A 22,432-nucleotide genomic window follows, 5' to 3' on the forward strand; every position below is an offset into this window, starting at 1 on the left:
CACTGACTGTTGTTTACTACCCTTATTTTTTTTTTTCTTCTTCTTTTTTTTTTTAACTTTATTGAAAAGTACCGATTCAGGCACCGTTTAGAAAGTATCGATTTAGCACCGGAATCGAAAAAAAATCGAAACGATACCCAACCCTACTCCCTGAGCAAGGTACTTAACCCCTAGTTGCACCTCTCTCATATATAGCAATTGTAAGTCGCTTTGGATAAAAGCGAAGTCGCTGGATAAAAGCGTCAGCTAAATGTCATGTAATGGAATGTAAAAAATGACAAACCGAAGCACACAACAAACAGTAATGACGTACGCTGGCAAAGAGAGGCGTATTTATCTGATCAAATATTAATCATCATCACAGTCAGATTCACGGAGACGCTTACGGGAAGAGGACCTGTTAGGATTTGGACTAACTGCACTCCTCAGTTTCAGCAATAACATCTTGAAATAGTTCACTTGCCCCTTGATGTATAAAGCACAGTGCACCCCCCGGCCTTTTGTATTGGCTGAGGCCTCTGTTTACATCAGCAATACAGATCAAATGATTATTATTATCTTCAGCTACACACCACTTGGAATGATCTTTACCAGGCTTCCACTGAACCAGCACGTTACCCAGATTAGCTTTTACAGATTTAATTCTGATTACTTGATATTCTCCACTGTAACAACCTTCCTTCTTGCTGCACCAGGTCTGGACTTTCACATTAGTCGTGTATGTTTCTGCAATAGTGAGGTAAAGATCTCCTTCTGCAAGAACAACAACACATGAGTCAAGTTACAGAAACTGTTACACAAAATACTCCTCCTTCTACATCCTTTACTCAGAAAATCAATACATTTGTGCAACTTAGACTCAAGAGTTTATCTTTGCATTAATGGTGGTTATGACTCATTCTGCACATTAGTGTTCAAGTTTAAGTAATAAGAGCAATACCAACATTTTATTGAAAGAATTACTTAATACATTTTTTTTTTTTTTACCATATTCTTCTTTGGGTGCTTTTGTTGTAGAAGGAGGTCCTGGTCTTGGTTTTTTTGTAGGAGAAGGTCCTGAAAAAACAAACACAAACCGTAGAATTGTTAGTTTGTTACCTTTAGATTTTAGGCAGGTGTTCATTGGTATTTTGTTACAATATGTTTCCTCTGGGTTTGTGTTTTAATCTTTTTTTTAGGTTCTGAAGAAAGAAACAGTAAAATAGTCAGTTTGTGTAATCTTCTTCACATTTGAGGCAGGTGTTCATTGGTACTGTATTTAGTTACCATCGTCACATTCATCGTCTTCAGCTTCTTCTCCTTCTGCATCAGGAAAAAAACAAACCGTAGAATAGTCAGTTTGTTGAATCTTCTTCACATCTGAGGCAGGAGTTCATTGGTATTTTAACAGCCCATAATGTCATAGTTTAGACTAAAAGTTTTCATTTGAGTCTCTGACACGTTGATGAGAACATTTGGGAGGTTTCCTCTCTGAAGACTATTGAAGCATGAAGTCAGTGATCTTCAGCAGCTACACACATTTACATTTAACCAGTTCTAACCAGTCCCAGGCTGGAATCACTCATTAGAATAAACAGACTGATGTTAAACTACAGTAGAAACTTCTCTCATTTCCTCAGTCAAAATGTCTCTTTTCTTTGTAACGTTGTCTTTACTAAGTTAGGAAATGTGACTCAAACCATCATGCAGATATCTCACCTTTATACTGTTTCTTAGCAATGCTACGAAACGATGTTCCTCTTGCTGATGTCAGGTCCTTGATTTTGACTTGATTTACTCTTGGGGTCCTGTTGTTATTTTCAGTCCTCCTAAGTTTCTTAAGGCTATCATGGAAGTTGTTTGGAATATGATCATCAAATGTGAAAGCATTGATGTCCAGCAGATGTTCACCTTCAAATAATACAACAAGACAACATTAACATCATATTCAAATCAACCATAGACCATAAATATGATGTAACTAATAACATTACCTATCTGTTGGAACGTGTTGTAGTTGAATGTTACACAGATAAACGTCTGGCAAAATGTGAAAATTGATGTTCCAGCAGATTCACCTTCAAATAATACAACAAGACAACATTAACATCATATCAAATCAACCATAGACCATAAATATGATGTAACTAATAACATTACCTATCTGTTGGAACGTGTTGTAGTTGAATGTTACACAGATAAACGTCTGAGCGTTCTTTACTCCGCTGTCAGGGTAGAACTTATTTTGATCTCGTTTGAAAGGGAATCGTGGTACACTGTGTAAGAGCCAGACTCCTGTGGTTGTATCCATCATCACAACTCCTGAAACATTAACAGATAGACAGACAACTATTGACTGATAGACTGATGAAAAACCTAAAATGTAAAATCCTGACTGTGTTTTTAATATTTCAAACTAACAGATAAAAGACTGAATCATTCATCTGACGGAGGGGTCCTCCAGCTACAGATGTTACTGAGCTCTGTTGCTGCTCTGATTGTTTTATTTCGTTCACTTGAATGCGTCACTATGATCTGATGTAAACACAGATCTCATTTAAATGATTCAAAGACAGAAGCTGGAGGAGTTGAACAAACAGGAGTCACAGATCATTATTAAGATAACAGAGATGATGACAATGTTGTTACACTGACAGATGTTTGACTGTCGGCTACAGAAGTACAGTATTCACACTGAGCAGCCTCTGTCCTCTGTGATGAAAACCTGATGGAGGTTCAGAGAGATGTTTCCTGTGAGAGTGATGCTTCCTCTACTCACCTTTACTGTGGCCAAATTCAGCAATAGCATCACATCCTGGAGGTTGATCGTTGTAGGAGATGAATGCAAAGTTGTCCGTCTATAATTGATGCAGAATGAAGAGAAGCAACATAATGTTTTAATTATTGGGATGTACGCAACCAATCCAGCGAGGGGAACAGCAAGGTACCAAGTCTACCGCTGCAGATTCATTTTTCAATTACATATTTACTCAACTGTTGTGTATTGAACAGTTTCAACAGAGTACGTTGAGATATTTTAGGAGAGCTAGTTGATGCTTTATAAGTATTACAGGCCATAATATCTATCCATCAGTTTGAGTCATGGTTTCATTTTTATCAAAATGGAAACAAAGCTGCAGTTTAAACATGATCCTCACCATTGATGTTGTAAAAATGGGCCGCAGGGTGTTTGCCAGGACACCGTTAGGATTGTTGATGGGCTTAGAGGTCGTCTTCCCAGCTGAATCTATGTAAAGATATTCAAAACCCGTAGTTTTGTCTGTAACTGGTACCTTATAGATGATGAACCTGATGATGAGCAGAGAGGACAGAAACTTAGTAGCAGTAAACCTATAAAGCTAATCCCTTACATCTTTTATATATTGTATATATTATATCTGCATGTAGTCTGTATGCTCTGCTTTTGTATCTGAATATCTAAAGAAATGTTAGTGTGAACTGATGAAGCTGTGGCTTAATATAAATAAATAAATAATTATTATTTTAGCTTTGTTTTATAGTTTGTTCCGATGTTATTCAGTCTGGGTGCCTTGTAGATGATATACCTGATGATGAGTAGAGAAGAGAAACATTAATGTGCAGAGAGGACAGAGACTCATGAGCAGTAAACATCTAATCTATGATTCACAGTGACCAGACTTCTCTCTACACTCTGAATATATCTGCATGTAGTCTGTATGACGATGAGCTGCTGTCAGGTTGAGAGAGATAGAGAGCGAGAGGGATGAACCCTAAAAAAGAAGATGGAAGACAGGAAGTTAAGAGAAGGAAGGAAGGATGAAAGGAAGGATAATTTCAGTTTACTGTCCCAGAGGAGAGAAGAAACTATAATTCACATTTAACAAGCTGACATCACACAAGTTTACCTGTTTTATTTAAATCGAAATGACTCAAACTGATTAATGGATCATCAGAATAGTTATAATATATAATATATAAAAGTTGAGGACTAATCCATTCATCTCTGCAGCTGTTGGCCATAATATATAATAGTTGAGGACTAATCCATTCATTTCTGCAGCTGTTGGCCATAATATACAGTACAGGCCAAAAGTTTGGACACACCTTCTCATTCAATGTGTTTCCTTTTTATTTTCATGACTATTTACATTGTAGATTCTCACTGAAGGCATCAAAACTATGAATGAACACATGTGGAATTATGTACTTAACAGTGAAATAACTGAAAAAAAGTCTTATATTTTAGATTCTTCAAAGTAGCCACCCTTTGCTTTTTTATTAATAAGGGAAAAAATTAACCCTGACAAAGCACTAGCCTCGTGAGACCGTCCTGATCTCTTGAGCTCCAGTTCTCTCCTCCCAGATCAGTCTGGCATCTTAAGATAGAGAAAATTTGGAGCCGTTAGCCAAACGACCGGGCCAATCAGTGTTTGTTTTGAGGTGGGTTTAGGTGGTGATAGACAGATGGTTTATCCAATCAGCTAACCACTATTATCAGCCAGCGGTAGCCCTAATTCTGTTAGCCGCTCGCTAATGCTTTTTTTCTCTTGGATCCTTCTTTTGGAATATGGTCCGGGAACCTGAAATGGTGTCTTTTATTCCTAAATTCTCGTTACACAAACGGCAAATCTCCTTTACCGACAGGTTGCTTGCATGCTGAGCTAACGAGCTATGCTTTGCCTGCAGCAGCAGGGGCGGACTTGTGGTTGTATTTTCATACGCTTCGTGGATCTGATTGGTTGATTTGGCCCGTCTATCACCAACATAGGTGATAGACAGATGGTTCATCCAATCAGCTAACCAGGATTTCCGCCCCTTCCCAAAAGTTCTCCAACGGAAAGTTCCAAGATGGATATGCCGAGCAAATGCGAAGCAATCCATCTGGAGGAGTCAGGTTAACAAAGCACACCTGTGAAGGTAAAACCATTTCAGGTGACTACCTCATGAAGCTCATTGAGAGAACACCAAGGGTTTGCGGAGTTATCAAAAAAAGCAAAGGGTGGCTACTTTGAAGAATCTAAAATATAAGACATGTTTTCAGTTATTTCACACTTTTTTGTTAAGTACATCATTTCATATGTGTTCATTCATAGTTTTAATGCCTTCAGTGAGAATCTACAATGTAAATAGTCATGAAAATAAATAAACACATTGAATGAGAAGGTGGGTCCAAAATTTTGGCCTGTACTGTATAATAGTTGAGGACTAATCCATTCATCTCTGCAGCTGTGGGCCAAACTGTACCTGTCCGCTTTTGTAATGTGAAGATTTTCTTTCTCCAACATTATGTTTAATTCATTTTCATTGGGGTTTGAACTGTTGCTCAGACAAAACAAGACATTTGAATTTGTCACTTTTCATCATGGGCGAAGTAGTTTTTCACTATTTTCTGATAATTTTTATACTAATTGATTAAATGTGAAAAATAATCGACAGACTACGGCTACAATTAACATTATATTCATTATGGATTTAGTCTTTTCTATTTTTCCATTAATCAATAAATCAGTTGTTCTATAAAAAGGTCAGAAAAATATTGTCTTTTGTTGTAGTTTTTGAGTGTTGTCTCACCACTAGAGGTGTGAATCTTCACTGATCTCCCAATTCGATTACTATTATCATGTCTTCGATACGATGCACCAAATACATTTTTCTATTAAAGCTATATAGGATATTTAATTCATAGCTTCTCAAGCTTCAAAGACCAAACATTCTGCAGTGCTCTAATACTAAATAAACTGGATACATAAAACTATACAGCACTGAGCACATGGCACTTCCTTTATAATCTATCGTTTCAATAAACTATCTGTACACTAACAACGTTCTCAATTCTTCGGTTAACATTTAGGGACCCTCATTATGCTAACGTTGAAGTGTGGTGATATTTGGAGCCTTTTTAGTGGTATTAAATAGCGATTTAATTTGAGTGTCCCTGTGCCCCAAATACTAGCATTGTAAGCTTATCAGCGGTCCGTGCTAGCATGTTTCAAGCTACAAATACATTGCGCTGGAATTGTCCTTTAAATTGTAAACAGAAATAATCGATTATGGACCGGCCGATTATCAATGCAGCATCGTCCATGTCCACGATTCCATGCATCAATTATTTAATTAATTTCAACACATCAACTCACCAGTCCACTTCTGCGTTGTTGTTGTTTTTGCAGGTCACTCTGCCGTCAGCGCTCCAGCAGAGCAGACTGACCGTCAGGAAAATCCTCCACATAACTCCCTAAAACACACAATTACAGCAACAGTTACACCGCCACATTCACTGACCATCAGGAGAATCCTCCACATAACTCCCTAAAACACACAATTACAGCAACAGTTACACCGCCACATTCACTGACCATCAGGAGAATCCTCCACATAACTCCCTAAAACACACAATTACAGCAACAGTTACACCGCCACATTCACTGGGCTTCAAGTTTACATCATCCTGTTTTTTATGATCGCTATTACAAAAAGTTTTAACTCTCTTGAGGACGAGACAAAACCCCTACACAAAAAGCAATATTACAAAATTTAATTTGACATTCATTTACTAAGACTTATATGCAATGAATATTTAACAGTGGTGGGGATTTCATTCTGACCTACCTGAGGTGCAGGATGTCCAAAAACAGACTTTCCGTGGACCGCAGCAGTCTACTTGGTTTTATTTATTAAAAAGGTTAAATGGTTACAATCGATCAAGTGAAAAAGGTGCTACGAGGCTGAAATTCCTGAAATAAAAGCAATCAAAAGAGCAGAAAAAAAAATTCGTAAGAAAAAGCAATTGTGCCGATCTCGGTCTTCAACATGATTTCCAAGACGTCTCTGCTGTGTCCTCAGAATCCTTTTATCCTCCATCTGGGGGGCGGTTTCTAAAATCCTGCAAGTGAAACATCTCCATACATGGGCAAAAAGAACACATGAGCATGACTTGCAAATATATTTTAACTGTCCGTAGATTTAACGTTGCATTGCACTTCTGCAGAACTGTATGCTAAATGTACTATATTCAGTAAGTCCTACAACAACAGGTAAATATAACCCACCGCTTGATTACATCTCACATCTGAGAAATAGTTTTCTTATAATTGGTACACTCTAGGACCACTTTGCAGGTGATAGCCTATGTTATTGTCCCCATAGGGATATTTGCCTTGGACTCAAATGGTGCACAATTAACACTTCAAGTCATATTGTCTTAATCATACAGCTGACATAGTGGTTACAATAATCAACGACCTATAAACAAAGGGACATGTTGCATACTTAGACACAGCCGATCATAATTTACATATATTGCACATCTTTCACAAACATTGGTGAGAGCAACATATTACACAACCCTTTGCCAGTTCAAGCAACATTATTTAAATGTTGTTTGAAAATTTAATATAGACAATTTTAGGTTTGGGTACCGAAATGCGGTGCCAATAGGGAACCGGTTCCGACGTAAACAGTAGTAACGAGACCGAATAAGAATTAAAGTTTCTGTGCCTCATTTCGGTGCCTGACTTTATACTACACCTGACAGCAGGTAACGTTAGCCTACCTTTAGCTAGCAGCTGGATTAATCACGGTTAAAATGCTGACAGCTAACGTTAAACAGTGTAAAGTGTGACTGTATTTCACTGTAGAGGACTCCGACACCAGGACCTAACAGTCTGCTCTGCAGCGCAGCAGCTAACGTTGTCGGAATTAAACAACACAGACGGAGCGTTCACTTAAAACAGGAAGCCTCGTGGTGCATTCACAGTAATTGTAAAATACCCTCTTCCCATCTGGGGTTCAACAGCAATTTACTGGTGAAATAAGTTATTGTTGTAGTTATTACATTATTATTAAATCTTTAATTTTGACCATGGCCTGTTCAGGCACTGTTTAGGCACCGGCACCGTTTTAAAAGTGTCGCTTTAGCACCGGTATTGGAAAAACTATACGATACGATACCCAACCCTAGACACTTTACAGAATTAATGTGGCTAAGCTAAAGGAGGTTGTAGGCTGTGATGAACAGGTGGTGTTTCAGGAGTTTTTTTCAACATGTCCAAGGATGTAACATTTCTGATATCAGCAGGGAGGGTGTTTCAGAGGGATGGGGCTGCAGCACTAAAGGCTCTGTCTCCGAAGGTACAGAGTCTGGTCTGGGGAATGGAGAGCAGGCCAGCGTCTGAGGACCGCAGGTTTCGGGGTGGGGTGTATGGATGGAGGAGGTCAGAGAGGTACTGTGGTGCCAGGGGCATGGAGGGATTTGTAGGTGAGGAGGAGGATTTTATATTTGATGCAGGACTTGATTGGGATCCAGTGAAGGCGGATGAGGGTTGGGGTAATGTGCTCCCAGGTCTTGGTGTGGGTGAGGACCCTGGCGGAAATGTTTTGGAAATACTGGAGCCTGTCTAGGGATTTGCTTGGGACCCCAGACAGGACTCCATTCAAGTAGTCCAAACGGGATGCAATAAAAGCATGTATCAGAATCAGTTTTATTTAGGCCAAGTATACTTACATACACAAGGAATTAGTCTTTGGTAGGTGTTAACTCTTTATACATTCAACAAATAGATATGTAGTGGTAGTAAACATTCACTAGACACATATTAATATAGACACATACTGTACACTAGAGACAACAATATACATATAGGCACATATCAACATAATATACAAAAATACAAATATCCAAATAAGACATCATATCAAGACAAGTACACATGGAGTGGTATATAAGGTGCAAAAAGTAATAGTGCAAAGTAGTGCGTAAGATGCATATTGGAATGGTAAGTATGTAATGTGTAGAGAAGTGGGTGGGTGGCCAAAGATGACCCCATTTATCAAGTGTTCAGAAGAGTGATGGCAGTGGGAGAGAAGCTGTTCTTATGTCTGGTTGTTTTCTGCATAGGGATCTGTAGCGCCTGCCAAAGGGGAGGAGGTTAAAGAGAGTGTGTGCAAGATGTGGGGGGTCTTTGGTAAAGTTCTTTGCCTGCTTCCTGGTACCCCCAGTGTACAAGTCCTGGAGGGAGGGCAGGGGGGCACCAGGAGAATCCTCATGTATGAGGGTTTCTGCCACAGAGTCAGAGAGTGATGGCCGGAGTCTGGAGATGTTTTTAAGGTGAAAAGCGGACTTGTTCGGACTTGACCTTTTCTTTCTAGTGTGTTTATGACACTTTCTAGTTTCTGACCTAGTTTCTGTTTTCTGACACTTTCACCTTCTGCTTTCTAGTTTCTGTTTTCTGACACTTTCACCTTCTGCTTTCTAGTTTCTGTTTTCTGACACTTTCACCTTCTACTTTCTAGTTTCTGTTTTCTGACACTTTCACCTTCTACTTTCTAGTTTCTGTTTTCTGACACTTTCACCTTCTGCTTTCTAGTTTCTGTTTTCTGACACTTTCACCTTCTGCTTTCTAGTTCCTCTTGTTTCACACTTCTACCCTGCTTTCACCTGGTAGTAAGATCCAATCTGAGTGATCGAATCACAAGTGTACAGCTCTGAAACTCATACCTTCTGCCTGCATGCTTAATGCATGTTGGTTTTCTTTAGTGGACCTGGCCAATGCGTCTTTCAGTGTCCCAGTGCATACTGATAGTCAGTTTTGGTTCAAGATTTCAATTCAAGGGAAAATGTTAACTTATTCGTCTTTGCCAAGGTGCAACCCTGCATTTCTCACACGGTACCTCTTTATTGCACGACTTAATGATTTGCAGCCTGGGAAAATGGCAAGGTGAAAGACGCAGTTTCACTATTAAAATCCCTAGATATAGAATGCCATATGGCTAGTGTGTCTCTAAGCTTCAGTTTGTTCAACAGGAAGTAGCATTTCTGGGTCATGTGATCAAGCAACCCGTTCTCACTCCTAACTTGTGAAATACTGATGTTTGGTCAGTGGTACTCAGCGTCCGATAACTGCGCAAAAATCCCCCTTTAGCACCGCACTGTAAAATGACTTGGTATGAAGAGAGACAACAGTAGAGAGACCGCAGTAAAGAGTAGTATGTAGAGAGACAACAGTAGAGAGTAGTATGTAGAGAGACAACAGTAGAGAGTAGTATGTAGAGAGACAGCAGTAGAGAGTAGTATCTAGAGACCGCAGTAGAGATTAGTATGTAGAGAGACAACGGTAGAGAGTAGTATGTAGAGAGACAGCAGTAGAGAGTAGTATGAAGAGAGACAACAGTATAGAGTAGTATGTAGAGAGACAGCAGTAGAGAGTAGTATGAAGAGAGACAGCAGTAGAGAGTAGTATGTAGAGAGACAACAGTAGAGAGTAGTATGAAGAGAGACAACAGCAGAGAGTAGTATGTAGAGAGACAACAGTAGACCGTAGTATGTAGAGAGACAGCAGTAGAGAGTAGTATGTAGAGAGACAGCAGTAGAGAGTAGTTTGTAGAGAGACAACAGTTGAGAGTAGTATGAAGAGAGACAACAGTAGAGAGTAGTATGTAGAGAGTAGTATGTAGAGACACAGCAGTAGAAAGTAGTATGTAGAGAGACAACAGTAGAGAGTAGTATGAAGAGAGACAACAGTAGGGAGTAGTATGTAGAGAGATAGCAGTAGATAATAGTATGAAAAGAGACAACAGTAGATAATAGTATGAAGAGAGACAGCAGTAGAGAGTAGTGTAGAGAGACAGCAGTAGAGAGTAGTATGTAGAGAGACAGCAGTAGAGAGTAGTATGAAGAGAGACAACGGTAGATAGTAGTATAAAGAGATACAACGGTAGAGCGTAGTATGTAGAGAAACAGTAGAGTAGTATGTAGAGAGACAGCAGTAGAGAGTAGTACGTAGAGAGAGAGCAGTAGTATGTAGAGAGACAACAGCAGAGAGTAGTATGTAGAACAGTAGAGAGTAGTATGAAGAGAGACAACGGTAGATACATTAGTATGAAGAGAGACAACAGTAGATAATAGTATGAAGAGAGACCGCAGTAGAGAGTAGTATGAAGAGAGACAACGGTAGAGCGTAGTATGTAGAGAAACACTAGAGAGTAGTATGTAGAGAGACAGCAGTAGAGAGTAGTATGTAGAGAGACAGCAGTAGAGAGTAGAATGAAGAGAGACAACAGTAGAGAGTAGTATGAAGAGAGACAACAGTAGAGAGTAGTATGAAGAGAGACAACAGTAGAGAGTAGTATGAAGAGAGACAGCAGTAGAGAGTAGTATGTAGAGAGACAGCAGTAGAGTAGTATGAAGAGAGACAGCAGTAGAGAGTAGTATGTAGAGAGACAGCAGTAGAGAGTAGTATGAAGAGAGACAGCAGTAGAGAGTAGTATGAAGAGAGACAGCAGTAGAGAGTAGTATGTAGAGAGACAACAGTAGAGAGTAGTATGTAGAGAGACAGCAGTAGAGAGTAGTATGAAGAGAGACAGCAGTAGAGAGTAGTATGAAGAGAGACAGCAGTAGAGAGTAGTATGAAGAGAGACAACAGTAGAGAGTAGTATGTAGAGAGACAGCAGTAGAGTAGTATGAAGAGAGACAGCAGTAGAGAGTAGTATGAAGAGAGACAGCAGTAGAGAGTAGTATGAAGAGAGACAGTAGAGAGTAGTATGTAGAGAGAGACAGCAGTAGAGAGTAGTATGTAGAGAGACAACAGTAGAGAGTAGTATGTAGAGAGAAAGCAATAGAGAGTAGTATGTAGAGAGACAGCAGTAGAGAGTAGTATGTAGAGATACAGCAGTAGAGAGTAGTATGTAGAGAGACAACAGTAGAGAGTAGTATGTAGAGAGACAACAGTAGAGAGTAGTATGTAGAGAGACAACAGTAGAGAGTAGTATGTAGAGAGACAACAGTAGAGAGTAGTATGAAGAGAGACAGCAGTAGAGAGTAGTATGAAGAGAGACAGCAGTAGAGAGTAGTATGAAGAGAGACAGCAGTAGAGAGTAGTATGTAGAGAGAAAGCAATAGAGAGTAGTATGTAGAGAGACAGCAGTCGAGAGTAGTATGTAGAGAGACAGCAGTAGAGAGTAGTATGTAGAGAGACAACAGTAGAGAGTAGTATGTAGAGAGACAGCAGTAGAGAGTAGTATGTAGAGAGACAGCAGTAGAGTAGTATGAAGAGAGACAGCAGTAGAGAGTAGTATGTAGAGAGACAGCAGTAGAGAGTAGTATGAAGAGAGACCGCAGTAGAGAGTAGTATGTAGAGAGACAGCAGTAGAGAGTAGTATGAAGAGAGACAGCAGTAGAGAGTAGTATGTAGAGAGACAGCAGTAGAGAGTAGTATGTAGAGAGACAGCAGTAGAGAGTAGTGTGTAGAGAGACAGCAGTAGAGAGTAGTATGTAGAGAGATATCAGTAGAGAGTAGTATGTAGAGAGTAGTATGTAGAGATAACAGTAGAGAGTAGTATGTAGAGAGATATCAGTAGAGAGTAGTATGTAGAGAGACAGCAGTAGAGAGTAGTATGTAGAGAAACAACGGTAGACAATAGTATGAAGAGAGACAACAGTAGAGAGTAGTATGAAAGACTTTGATCTGCATAAAATCTGCAGTTGGGGTGGTGGATGGGTCAATCAACACAGGAGACTGTGGTTCGTGTCCCGTTCTTGTCCCGCGTGTCAGTTAAACGTACGTCCCGACCCAGAGCATCAAAAAGTGATGCCAAGCATCCCGACCAAGCGCTTCTAAATATGACGCTAACGAAGACTTTTTGCGTCAATAACAAACGCCAAAGGCCCCTGACCAAGCATCACTTTCTGACCCAACGGGAGTCAGAATGGGTTGGATCACAGTTGATGGCAAATCCATCTCAGCCAAACACACAGAGGCACACAGAAGCTATCCAGAACATTCCCAAACCTATCACCAAGGAACAAGTCTTGTCCTTTTTGGGAATGTGCTCCTATTGCTGTCATACATAGTAAAAAACATGCAATCACATGACGATGTTGTATGGACCTCTGAAGCCACACAAGCCTTTAATGGCCTTAAATTAGCACTCCAGATGACACTGACTCTGGGTCTACCCAACTCATTCTCACGGCAGTTCATGAAGTGGTCACAAAATTAAATATATTGATGATTTGTATACACGGACACAATTTTCCAGTTTTTTATTTATTTTTGTAAGTAAAGTGTCATTTAAAATGCATAGGGGTATTTCTCATAAGTAGAAGTTGGCACAGCTGGTTATATCATATCATAATCATATAGCTGACATAGTGGTTACAATAAACGACAACATATTAACAAAGGGACATGTAGTGTACTAAGACACAGCCGATCATAATTTACATATTGCACATCTTTCACTAACAGTGATAAGATCAACCTATTACACAACCCTTTGCGTCAGATCATGAAGATATTGCACAACCTCTGCAGCCTCAAGCAACATTATTTAAAGTTTAAAGTTAGGTAGGTCCACATTAGGCCTAGTTTAAATAAAGGTTAAGTTTACATTTGGGTACATATATCTTCTGCCAGAGGGTAAGAGCTCATACTTATATAGATCAGACAATATTCTCTGTGCTTGCATGGAGAGACTGGTTTCCATTTCTCTCCATAACCTTCATGGCAGTCTTTACCTGACAAGCAGGCTTTGAATGAAATGTTTTGAGATATTTCCATACCTTATGGCATCCCATACCTGACCATGCTCTGTAATAGGGGTTGATGGGGCCAGTGCCGATATGATTATTAGTAGTTAATGAAACCGATAACTGATATTTGGAACCAATATGCAAACCTTTCTGACCTCTTCTGGTCTTCTTTTAGTAAAGAAAATAACATTTTAGAATGTTTCAAACTCCAACACAAGTCTGTTTTAATGCTTTAAGAAATTATTTAATAAAACTTAAGAAGTATTCATAAAAACATAAGGAGCGTTTCCCCAACCATTATAATTTTTAGACTCTGTCCTGCAACAACAGAGCAGTCGCTTCATCTCTCGCTTTGTCTCTCGCTTCATCTATTTTCTTTCTCTTGTTTTCTGTGAAATTAAGCTCAGGTTTGGTCAGAAATGTTGGTTTCCCTCGCTGTCGCCACCAAAATCTTTGAATATTCCCTGTTGAAAAGCAGCGATGCTTCTAACCCTAACCCTTTAATTAGAACTGTCAGGTTGGCTTTGTTTTCATCCTTTTTAATGAAGCTACTCCAGTTAGCATGTAGCTTTACATCCCTGCTACTCACTATAGTGCCAACCTTTCCCAGAGCACCGCCTTGTTTCTACAGTAGCCCAGAAGGGACAAACTGAACACTGGCTTAGAGAGGCCTTTTGAGTTTTTATATTTATTTTTAAAGATTATTTTTTGTGGCATTTTTCAGCCTTTATTTCGATAGGACAGCAGAAGACATGAAGGGGGGAGAGAGGGGGGAATGACATGCAGTAAAGGGCCGCAGGTCTGAGTCGAACCCGGGCTCTCTGCCTCGAGGAGTAGACCTCTATATATGGGCCCCCGCTCTACCAACTGAGCTAACCCGGCGCCCGGGCCTTCTGAGTTTTGAGAGGATGGGTATTCAGTTGGTTGCAATCTGCAACCTGACCACTAGATGGCACTACATCTTACATACTGGACCTCTAAAAGAATTTGGCAGTATTGTTTGTATTCTTATATTTAGTCTATGTATTCTTGCGTACGTTTGTATGATTGTTGTCTTTTCCTGTTGCACATTTTTTTTATGTATGTAAGTACACAAAGAACTATGGCAAATTAACGAATCTAAATCTAAAGTAGACAAGATAAAATTAACCAAAAATACATTTTCTTATGGCTTGCACTCATGTAAAGGGGTTTAATTGAAATACTGGATAGGTGGTCTGCTTTCACCCAGAGATATTATCTTCAGATCACTGGAAGAGTTGATCCTTCAGGACCCTGACAACAAACTGTGTTTACAGTAGAGCTGCAATGATTAACAAACTATTAAATTAATTTCTAACTTTTAGATCACGTGTGTCAGGTCCGGCCACTCGCATATTTCTATCCGGCCTGCATATCAATTTAGGTTCACAATCAATTTCGCTTTTTTCTACGTTTCTGCTACTTTTTCAGTTTTTTTTGTTCTTTCCCTCCTTTTTTGGAGGCTTTTTCTGACTTTTTTTTTTGTTGATGTTTTTGTCGCTTTTTCTACCTTTTTCTATGATCAATAAGGAACTTTTGTCTGACTTTTTAGGACTTTATGTCGACCAAACTGCAAGTGAGAAGACTTTATAAGACTTACAATAATACGGTCAAAGATATTTGACTTTTCTCTTAAATTAAAGCATGTCTATGAACTTCACATCTCATTCTCCAGTGTGGCCTTAAGTGAAGATGAGTTTGACACCCCTGATTTAGATAATTGAATAATCAGTTTGAGTCATTGTCAGCTTGTTAAATGTGAATATATTCTAGAGTCTTCTCTCCTCTGGGACAGGAAACTGAATATCTTTGTGTTGGGGACAAAACAAGACACTTGAGGACATCATGTTGGGTTTTTAGGAAACACTGATCCACATTTTTCACCATTTTCTCTATGAAAGTTAAATCCTGTCAGGTTTTAAAATACTAGAAATAGTTTCCAGGAAGAATCCTTCAACATGTGTTTTGTGTCATACTGTCAGTATAATCAGACATCAGTCCTCTCCTCTTCAGTCAGGTATTGCTGGCTCCATCTAGTGGCCACTTCAGGGTTTAACAGCAGATAATCACATATTCTTTATTATCCATAACTCTCTGTCGGACCACCTGCTGAATAAAGAGAAACATTTTCTGTAACTAATAAACAGATGTTTATTAATTCAGCAAAAACATCAGTCGATTCAAAGAAAACAGCTGATGAGATTTTATTGGCGATAATTCATCAAAGACTCAAAGACATCTGCATCAGCCAGGATTTCATGTGGAACAGACTCATTTCCTGCACAATTAATCACATTTTAATCACGATCATGATTTTTTGGCTTCCCACGATCAAATTTGCGTGATCGAGCGATATTTAAAATGCGTCATTTTGTTCGTAGAACGCTCCTTATCAAAGTTTTTTAGCTTTTTTGCAGAGCCAGTCTAGCGCTCCGTAAACCACTGTCTGATCACGTGCCTCCATGAGCCAATCAGAGTTGTTCCCTGTTGTTCCGCGCAGCTTAGTTTAGACGTAGACAGTCACAGAGGACAGAGTAACGGGAGGACAATTCCACAACAGATAGCAGTCGGTCATAAAGCTATAAACTATCTTAACAAAGAAAACAAAAACATGTGTAACGTAGCAGAAGGCGAGGCCGAGGGGCTTGTCCCGAGAATCAGATCGTCATTGTGTGGAAGCATTTTGGGTTCAAGGCAAGTGACACAAAACAAGAACAGCTCGTATGCAAAGAGTGCCGCAAAGTTGTGTTGGCGCCACAAAGCAACACAACATAAATAGACACGGAAATGTATCTTACAATAGAAGCTCCACCAATAACAAGACAACATCCTAAAGACAACAAGCTAAAAACATACAGGCATAAAAAAATAACATAAATAGATCATTAATATGGGTGGTCTTGAATAGCCATAAATATATAGATGAAAGTGGGGGGGGAACTATCACTTCTTTGCCCTCCTGTGTTGATTCAGCTGAGATATTGACAGAGGAACAAATGAGTATTTATATATTTGTTCTTTCTGCAGTCTGGGACCCTGTAGCGCCTCCTATAGCCCATGTTTACAGGGTTTCTCCTGCATAGAGAAAGTCGTGGTGCCCCTCAAAGAGGTTTGAAGCCAGCGCCAAAGGAAAATCACCAGCGCTAAAGAATCTAACTTTCAGCAACCAGCCTCCCTCTCATCCACAGCTGCTGTATTTTACACAAGCGTCTGCCTGCCGCTGATAGCTAAGCTGCATGGTTTTGACTGGACCTGAACACTCTGCTGTGAAGCTAGTGCTAACGGGGCCTCAGTTTTACCGGTCAGAGTCAGGCTATACCGGACTCTCCCGGGGGCCGGCGGCTCAGCCAAGGAGCCACTCTTATTCTGTCTGTCTGTCTTATTTACAACAACATAAACAACATCTGTCTGTCTTATTCTGTCTGCCTGTCTTACTGTCTGTCTGCAACATTATTATATTGTAGGGCGGAAGAGGAAGTACTCAGATCCTTCACTGCAGTAAAACTACTACTACTATTACCAGTAAGTATACTATAATATTGGAAATACTATTCTCTGTCTGTCTTATATAAACCAGCTGTTAACATCACCAGGAGGAATACTAACATTATTATTATTATATTATTGTAGGGCGGAGGAGGAAGTTCTCGTAACCTTTACTGCAGTAAAACTACTACTACTACTACCAGTAAGTATACTATAATATTGAAAATACTACCCTACATGTAAGAGTCCTGCATTCTTACACTACAGTTGAATATGGGAAATATGTTAACTACCAGACCTCAGCAGACGAGCCATAATCTTATTAAATATGTAACAGATGAAGTAATTATCCGTGCAAAATGTTTCAGCCTCTCGTATGTGAAGGCTTCCTTCTTCCTGCTCTTTTCTCTTTCATATCAAAATGTTTTTTGCATAATTAGAGCCCTCTTACCCAAAGAAATGTGGTGTGCCTGATATCCGTTGCGTGGGCTGTAGTGTGGCGGTCCCGGATTAATTTACTGTCCTACCTGGAGAATGAAGTCACACACCAGAGCTGTCCTTGGGTTCTTAAATGATTTTATTTAGCAACAGTAATACAGCCAATAATGACACAATATAGCAAGAGGGGAGGGAGGGTCAGAGCTGGTTTCTTATGTCTTTTACAGGCCTTTATTTTAGGGCTGTGCAATTAATTGAATTTCGGTTTCAATTTCGATTTTGGCTCCCAACGATCACCAAAATAGTATAATCGAGAAAAAACGATTATTTTGCCATGTTCTGTTTTGCAAGAACACTCTTATTTTGTCTTGTGTTCTGAATGACACGTGCATGCGCCCCTCCGCCCCTCCGCCCCTACCGAAGCCAGTCAGGGAGGCAAGTCGTGGTCATATCATCCCCTGGAATTTAAAAGCTCAGCGCGAGTAAAGATGGCAGCAGCGTTTGGTGAGCAAAAAAGGCACAACCAATTCAGTTGTCTGGGAACAGCTAACGTTAGCTAACCCTGCCCCCCCGCTGTATAGGCATACTGCTCAAAACAACATGAAAAAACATAGTAATGTTCCCTCAGCATTTAGTTGTTAAACTGTATGTAAATGAGCAGGGACGTTAAATCACCTGTTTCACGTAACGTTACTCTAAGGTACCGTCTATGTGCTGGATTTTTCCTGAGGTTAGCTAGAAAATAAGCCCACTGACGGCGACATTATTGTTGATATTTTGGCCCAATGTTTCGTAATGCCAGTGGTAATAGTGAGTGAACATGTGATGTGAGATGCACATTGTGTTATGTCTGTGGAACTGTTCATTAGCTGTGTAACGTTATGTGTGATTTCTGTAAAGCTGAACCGACTCACAGTAGTAAAACTGATTTTATTCTGATCCAAAGACTCTTTCTGTGAGATAAAGGACACTAACAGATTATACCCTGGACACTATCCATTATATCCAAATGTTAATGAGTAATCGTGTTAAATAATCGTGATTTCAATATTGACCAAAATAATCGGGATTATTATTTTTTCCATAATCGAGCAGCCCTATATTTCTAGACTTAATCAATTAAAGGGTTCTCAATTTGGTCGTGTGACTTTTACAGTTTTAGTCACTCAGAATTTGCGTTTTGAAGTATCTAAACTAAATGTATGACTTGGTTTACGTTGACTGTTTGTAAGACCCGGTCTCTGTTGAACTCTTCCAGAACCAAGCCTCCGTTGCGTGTTGGACTTTTAAGGCAGAAAGCTGTTTTCCCAACTGGCACCGAGTCCTAGTTCACAGGCACCGAGTCCTAGTTCACAGGCACCGAGTCCTAGTTCACAGGCACCGAGTCCTAGCTCACAGGTACCGAGTCCTAGTTCACAGGCACCGAGTCCTAGTTCACAGGCACCGAGTCCTAGATCACAGGCACCGAGTCCTAGTTCACAGGCACCGAGTCCTAGTTCACAGGCACCGAGTCCTAGCTCACAGGCACCGAGTCCTAGTTCACAGGCACCGAGTCCTAGTTCACAGGCACCGAGTCCTAGTTCACAGGCACCGAGTCCTAGTTCACAGGCACCGAGTCCTAGTTCACAGGCACCGAGTCCTAGTTCACAGGCACCGAGTCCTAGTTCACAGCCAACTGTTCACCAATTCCTCGCAAAGCGCAATAGCACTTTTACAACTTTATAAAAGATTAAGTTGGAATTACCTCATTCAAACTTCTTTTAAGGGAATTGTAGAGCCATTGTATAATGGATAATGGAGTACAAATCAAGGCCTCCCCCTCTCTCTCTCTTGCTATTACACATGTTCATACATCATAAAGTAAGCAAAAAGGAATCTAAACAGAAGACAATCACACTTGTTGCACTCTTGGTTATCATCAGGACCAGACAGAATCTGCAGATGCAGAATTTTGCAGATTTAGATAATTTTTAAACACAGAATGTTAACATATCTTCATCACGAGCAGAAACAGTCCGCTAAATTCCTGCAGATTTTCTTCTACAGATTGTGTTTGTGCCTGGTTATGATGTACCTTGTGTTCTAAAGGTATGACTGGTGTTTACCAGCTGTTACTAGAGACAGTTCAAAGGTCAGAGAACCGACCACATGGCCTGTTAGTTTAACACAAGCTTCAGATACATATGAACAGAGACAGGCTGACTATAGTATTGTCTCTCAGTACATGGTGCATGGAGAATGGGAGCAATGTTCTACACTTTTTAAAATATATAGAAGAATCACAAAGTGATAAAATACTTCATAAATGTAACACTTTAAGAGTGTATTATACTAATGCGATTAAAGATATAAAAAACTGCAAGAAAATTAAAAAACGTAAAACACTTTAAGCAGGGCTTGACATTAACTTTTTGAGGCACTTGTCCTTCAGACAAGTACATTTACGTTTCACTTGTCCATGCATAAAAGTCACTTGTCCGGGTAAAGATTCATCATTTTATAAAATAAATTGTGTTTTGCTAATGCAGAATTTGAACAAACCATTGAAAGCATCCAAACTCTATCAACATTAATACAATTCTGTTGAAACAGTAGAAACAAATGTGTCCCAACAATAGATTTCCCCTTCAACAAGAAAAAAGGATCTCCAGACTCATAATACATATATACAATATGTTGCACGCCGGTGCGCAGAAGTTAATATATTGAGATTCTAAGTCAATACTTGACATTTTCTCATTACTTTGAGATTCTTAGTTACTAAATCAATATTTTGACCAGAGGTAGTGGTGACTTGAACTTCTACTATATCTAAAATAATTTTGTAGACATAACAATGGATTTTGCCACTAATTGTTGGTGTTAACTTTTTTTATACAATTTCACAAATTTCTACCCGGCAGAGGCTGATTTACCGAAAGGATCCTTTTAAAAAGGTGTAGCTACTTTACAGTTGGTTATTACCTGATATTTAATCTGCATATTTTTATTATTTTTTTTCAAAAAGGCGCAAAAAAAACATTATAGAACGGCTTGTTTATTGCTAAGGCAAAATTAAATGATTTATTAAAAAATGTAACAACAATAACTTATAACAATAACTTATTTCACCAGTAAGTTCCTGTTAAACGACAGAAACAACCACTGGATAGGAAAAGGGTATTTTACAACAACTTTGAATGCAGCACTACGCTGGCGGGGCGAATTTCAAGTGAACGCAACATCTGTGTTTTTCCGACAACAGCAGCGGCACACTGTCATATGTTCCTCTCCAGAAGCGCAGGCATTTCAGTGGCACCACGGTGCAATTCGGTTAGCACCGGGTCTCTCCTTTTCTGTCAATGATGTGGCGAGGAGGTAACGTTAAGGCAGAGTTAGCAAGCTAACGTTAGCTAACTAACACCGGCAGGTTCACCGTGCTTTCATGCTGCATTGCTTACAGAGAACGAGCTGAACAGCGGGCTGGGTCTAACGTTAGCGGGCTGGGTCTAACGTTAGCGGGCTGGGTCTAACGTTAGCGGGCTGGGTCTAACGTTAGCGGGCTGGGTCTAACGTTAGCCGGCTGGGTCTAACGTTAGCGGGCTGGGTCTAACGTTAGCCGGCTGGGTCTAACGTTAGCGGGCTGGGTCTAACGTTAGCCGGCTGGGTCTAACGTTAGCGGGCTGGGTCTAACGTTAGCGGGCTGGGTCTAACGTTAGCCGGCTGGGTCTAACGTTAGCCGGCTGGGTCTAACGTTAGCGGTCCGCTGACCGGGATTGCGGGGAAAGAAATTATCGTTTCAAATCGGTAACATAGACGTAATGAGTGGCACATGACGTGAACTAACATGGCATTTTAGTTTGTTTGAGTTTTAACTTGTCCAGTGGGACAAGTAAATTTCTCTTCCACTTGCAATACAAAAAATCCACTTGTCCCGGACAAGCCTTAATGTCGAGCCGTGCTTAAGAGTGTAATAACCCAAATGAAGATTGGTTAATTATTCAGGATGATGTAATCATTCAGTTATTTATATTTCTGTCCACCCTCGTTTGTATTTAACTCTGGATTCAAAAATATATGTCAATTAATAATAATTTGAAAGTGAAAAACCGAAGCACACTCAAAACAGGACTTGTAGACGGCAAGGAGAGGCGTATTTATCCTATCGATCATTGATCCGAGTCATCGTCACAGTCAGGGTCCGAGTCCGAGGCCGCTTGTGAAGAGCCAGGTTTAGTTTGCTAAGAGGCAGAGACTTTTGAAGTGCTAGAGAGCCACCAGTAGCAGTAAGACTTGGGCAATCCTCAGTTTAATCAATAACACCTTTTTTAAATAGTTCACTTGCCTGTTGATGTATAAAGCACAGTGTGCCCCCCGGCCTTTGGTATTGGTTGAGTTCTGAGTTTACATCAGCGATACAGATCCAATCATTAGTCTTAGCTTCAGCTACACACCACTTGGAATGATCTTTTGTAGTCGCATCCCAAAGTCTCCCTGGTTCTTCATCTGGTAAATATGTTTTTAGTTTTGTTAATGGTGACAATTGTTAAAGCTACATTGTGTAAGAATTTCTCCCATCTAGCGGACCTTGTACAGTATATGACAACCAACTGAATATTACTTTCTAGCCCCTCCCACTCCGAGCACGTTTTAACTCCTACATGGCTGAACCTGAAATGATCTCTTAGTATCTCCGTCGTTTACACGCAGCTATTCCAGCCGCTCCAATATTAACTTTGGTCTTGTTGCTTTGCCTGTCACGTTGTCATTTTAATTCTCTTTTTAACTTCCCTGGCGAGTAATCTCCCCCTGGTATTCGTCGTGGTGCCACTGAGTGTAAGAGGGCGTAAGGCGGAGGTATGTCCCTCTTTGGCTAATGTATTTTAAAGATGGAGGCGCAACATGGCGGCTGTCATTCGAGCGACTGAACGATTCTGAATGTCAGATTCTACACTTACGAGAATACTTTGATTAGTTGCTGGAAGTAATTACACATGAATGAGTACATATTTGTGAAAG

The 22,432-nt window shown here is 39.9% G+C and overlaps 3 protein-coding genes across 4 annotated transcripts in view; 2 read left to right on the forward strand and 1 right to left on the reverse strand.

Moving 5' to 3' along the window:
* The window catches only part of LOC114570782 (uncharacterized), a 645,073-nt gene that overhangs the window by 528,420 nt on the left and 94,221 nt on the right, over window positions 1-22,432 (forward strand). The window lies entirely within an intron of this gene.
* On the reverse strand, window positions 179-6,770 carry LOC114570794 (deoxyribonuclease-2-beta-like). The gene is made up of 9 exons (XM_028601363.1): window positions 6,571-6,770; window positions 6,099-6,196; window positions 3,138-3,288; window positions 2,759-2,837; window positions 2,140-2,301; window positions 1,699-1,890; window positions 1,267-1,302; window positions 988-1,056; window positions 179-753 (listed from the first exon to the last, which is right to left on the reverse strand). The coding sequence occupies exons 2-9, from the start codon at window positions 6,188-6,190 to the stop codon at window positions 413-415; spliced, it is 1,122 nt and encodes a 373-aa protein (XP_028457164.1). The 5' UTR covers window positions 6,191-6,196; window positions 6,571-6,770; the 3' UTR covers window positions 179-412.
* The window catches only part of lmbrd2b (LMBR1 domain containing 2b), a 50,305-nt gene continuing 44,867 nt past the window's right edge, over window positions 16,995-22,432 (forward strand). Inside the window, exons 1-2 of the mRNA XM_028601340.1 lie at window positions 16,995-17,032; window positions 17,141-17,198. The gene's annotated coding sequence lies outside the window, so the exon portion shown is untranslated. The remainder of the gene's footprint in view (window positions 17,033-17,140; window positions 17,199-22,432) is intronic.

This window comes from Perca flavescens, chromosome 16 (assembly GCF_004354835.1).
Source record: "Perca flavescens isolate YP-PL-M2 chromosome 16, PFLA_1.0, whole genome shotgun sequence".
Lineage (NCBI taxonomy): Eukaryota > Metazoa > Chordata > Actinopteri > Perciformes > Percidae > Perca > Perca flavescens.

Bases quoted from the DNA above. Each gene is read 5' to 3' on its own strand.
- LOC114570794 (XM_028601363.1), bottom strand. From the start codon at position 6,190: ATGTGGAGGATTTTCCTGACGGTCAGTCTGCTCTGCTGGAGCGCTGAC. The intron at 2,838-3,137 runs GTGAGGATCATG...CATCAATTATAG, and splicing joins CCATTTTTACAACATCAATG to ACGGACAACTTTGCATTCAT. The intron at 1,303-1,698 runs GTGAGATATCTG...TTCCTGATGCAG, and splicing joins TGCTAAGAAACAGTATAAAG to AAGGAGAAGAAGCTGAAGAC.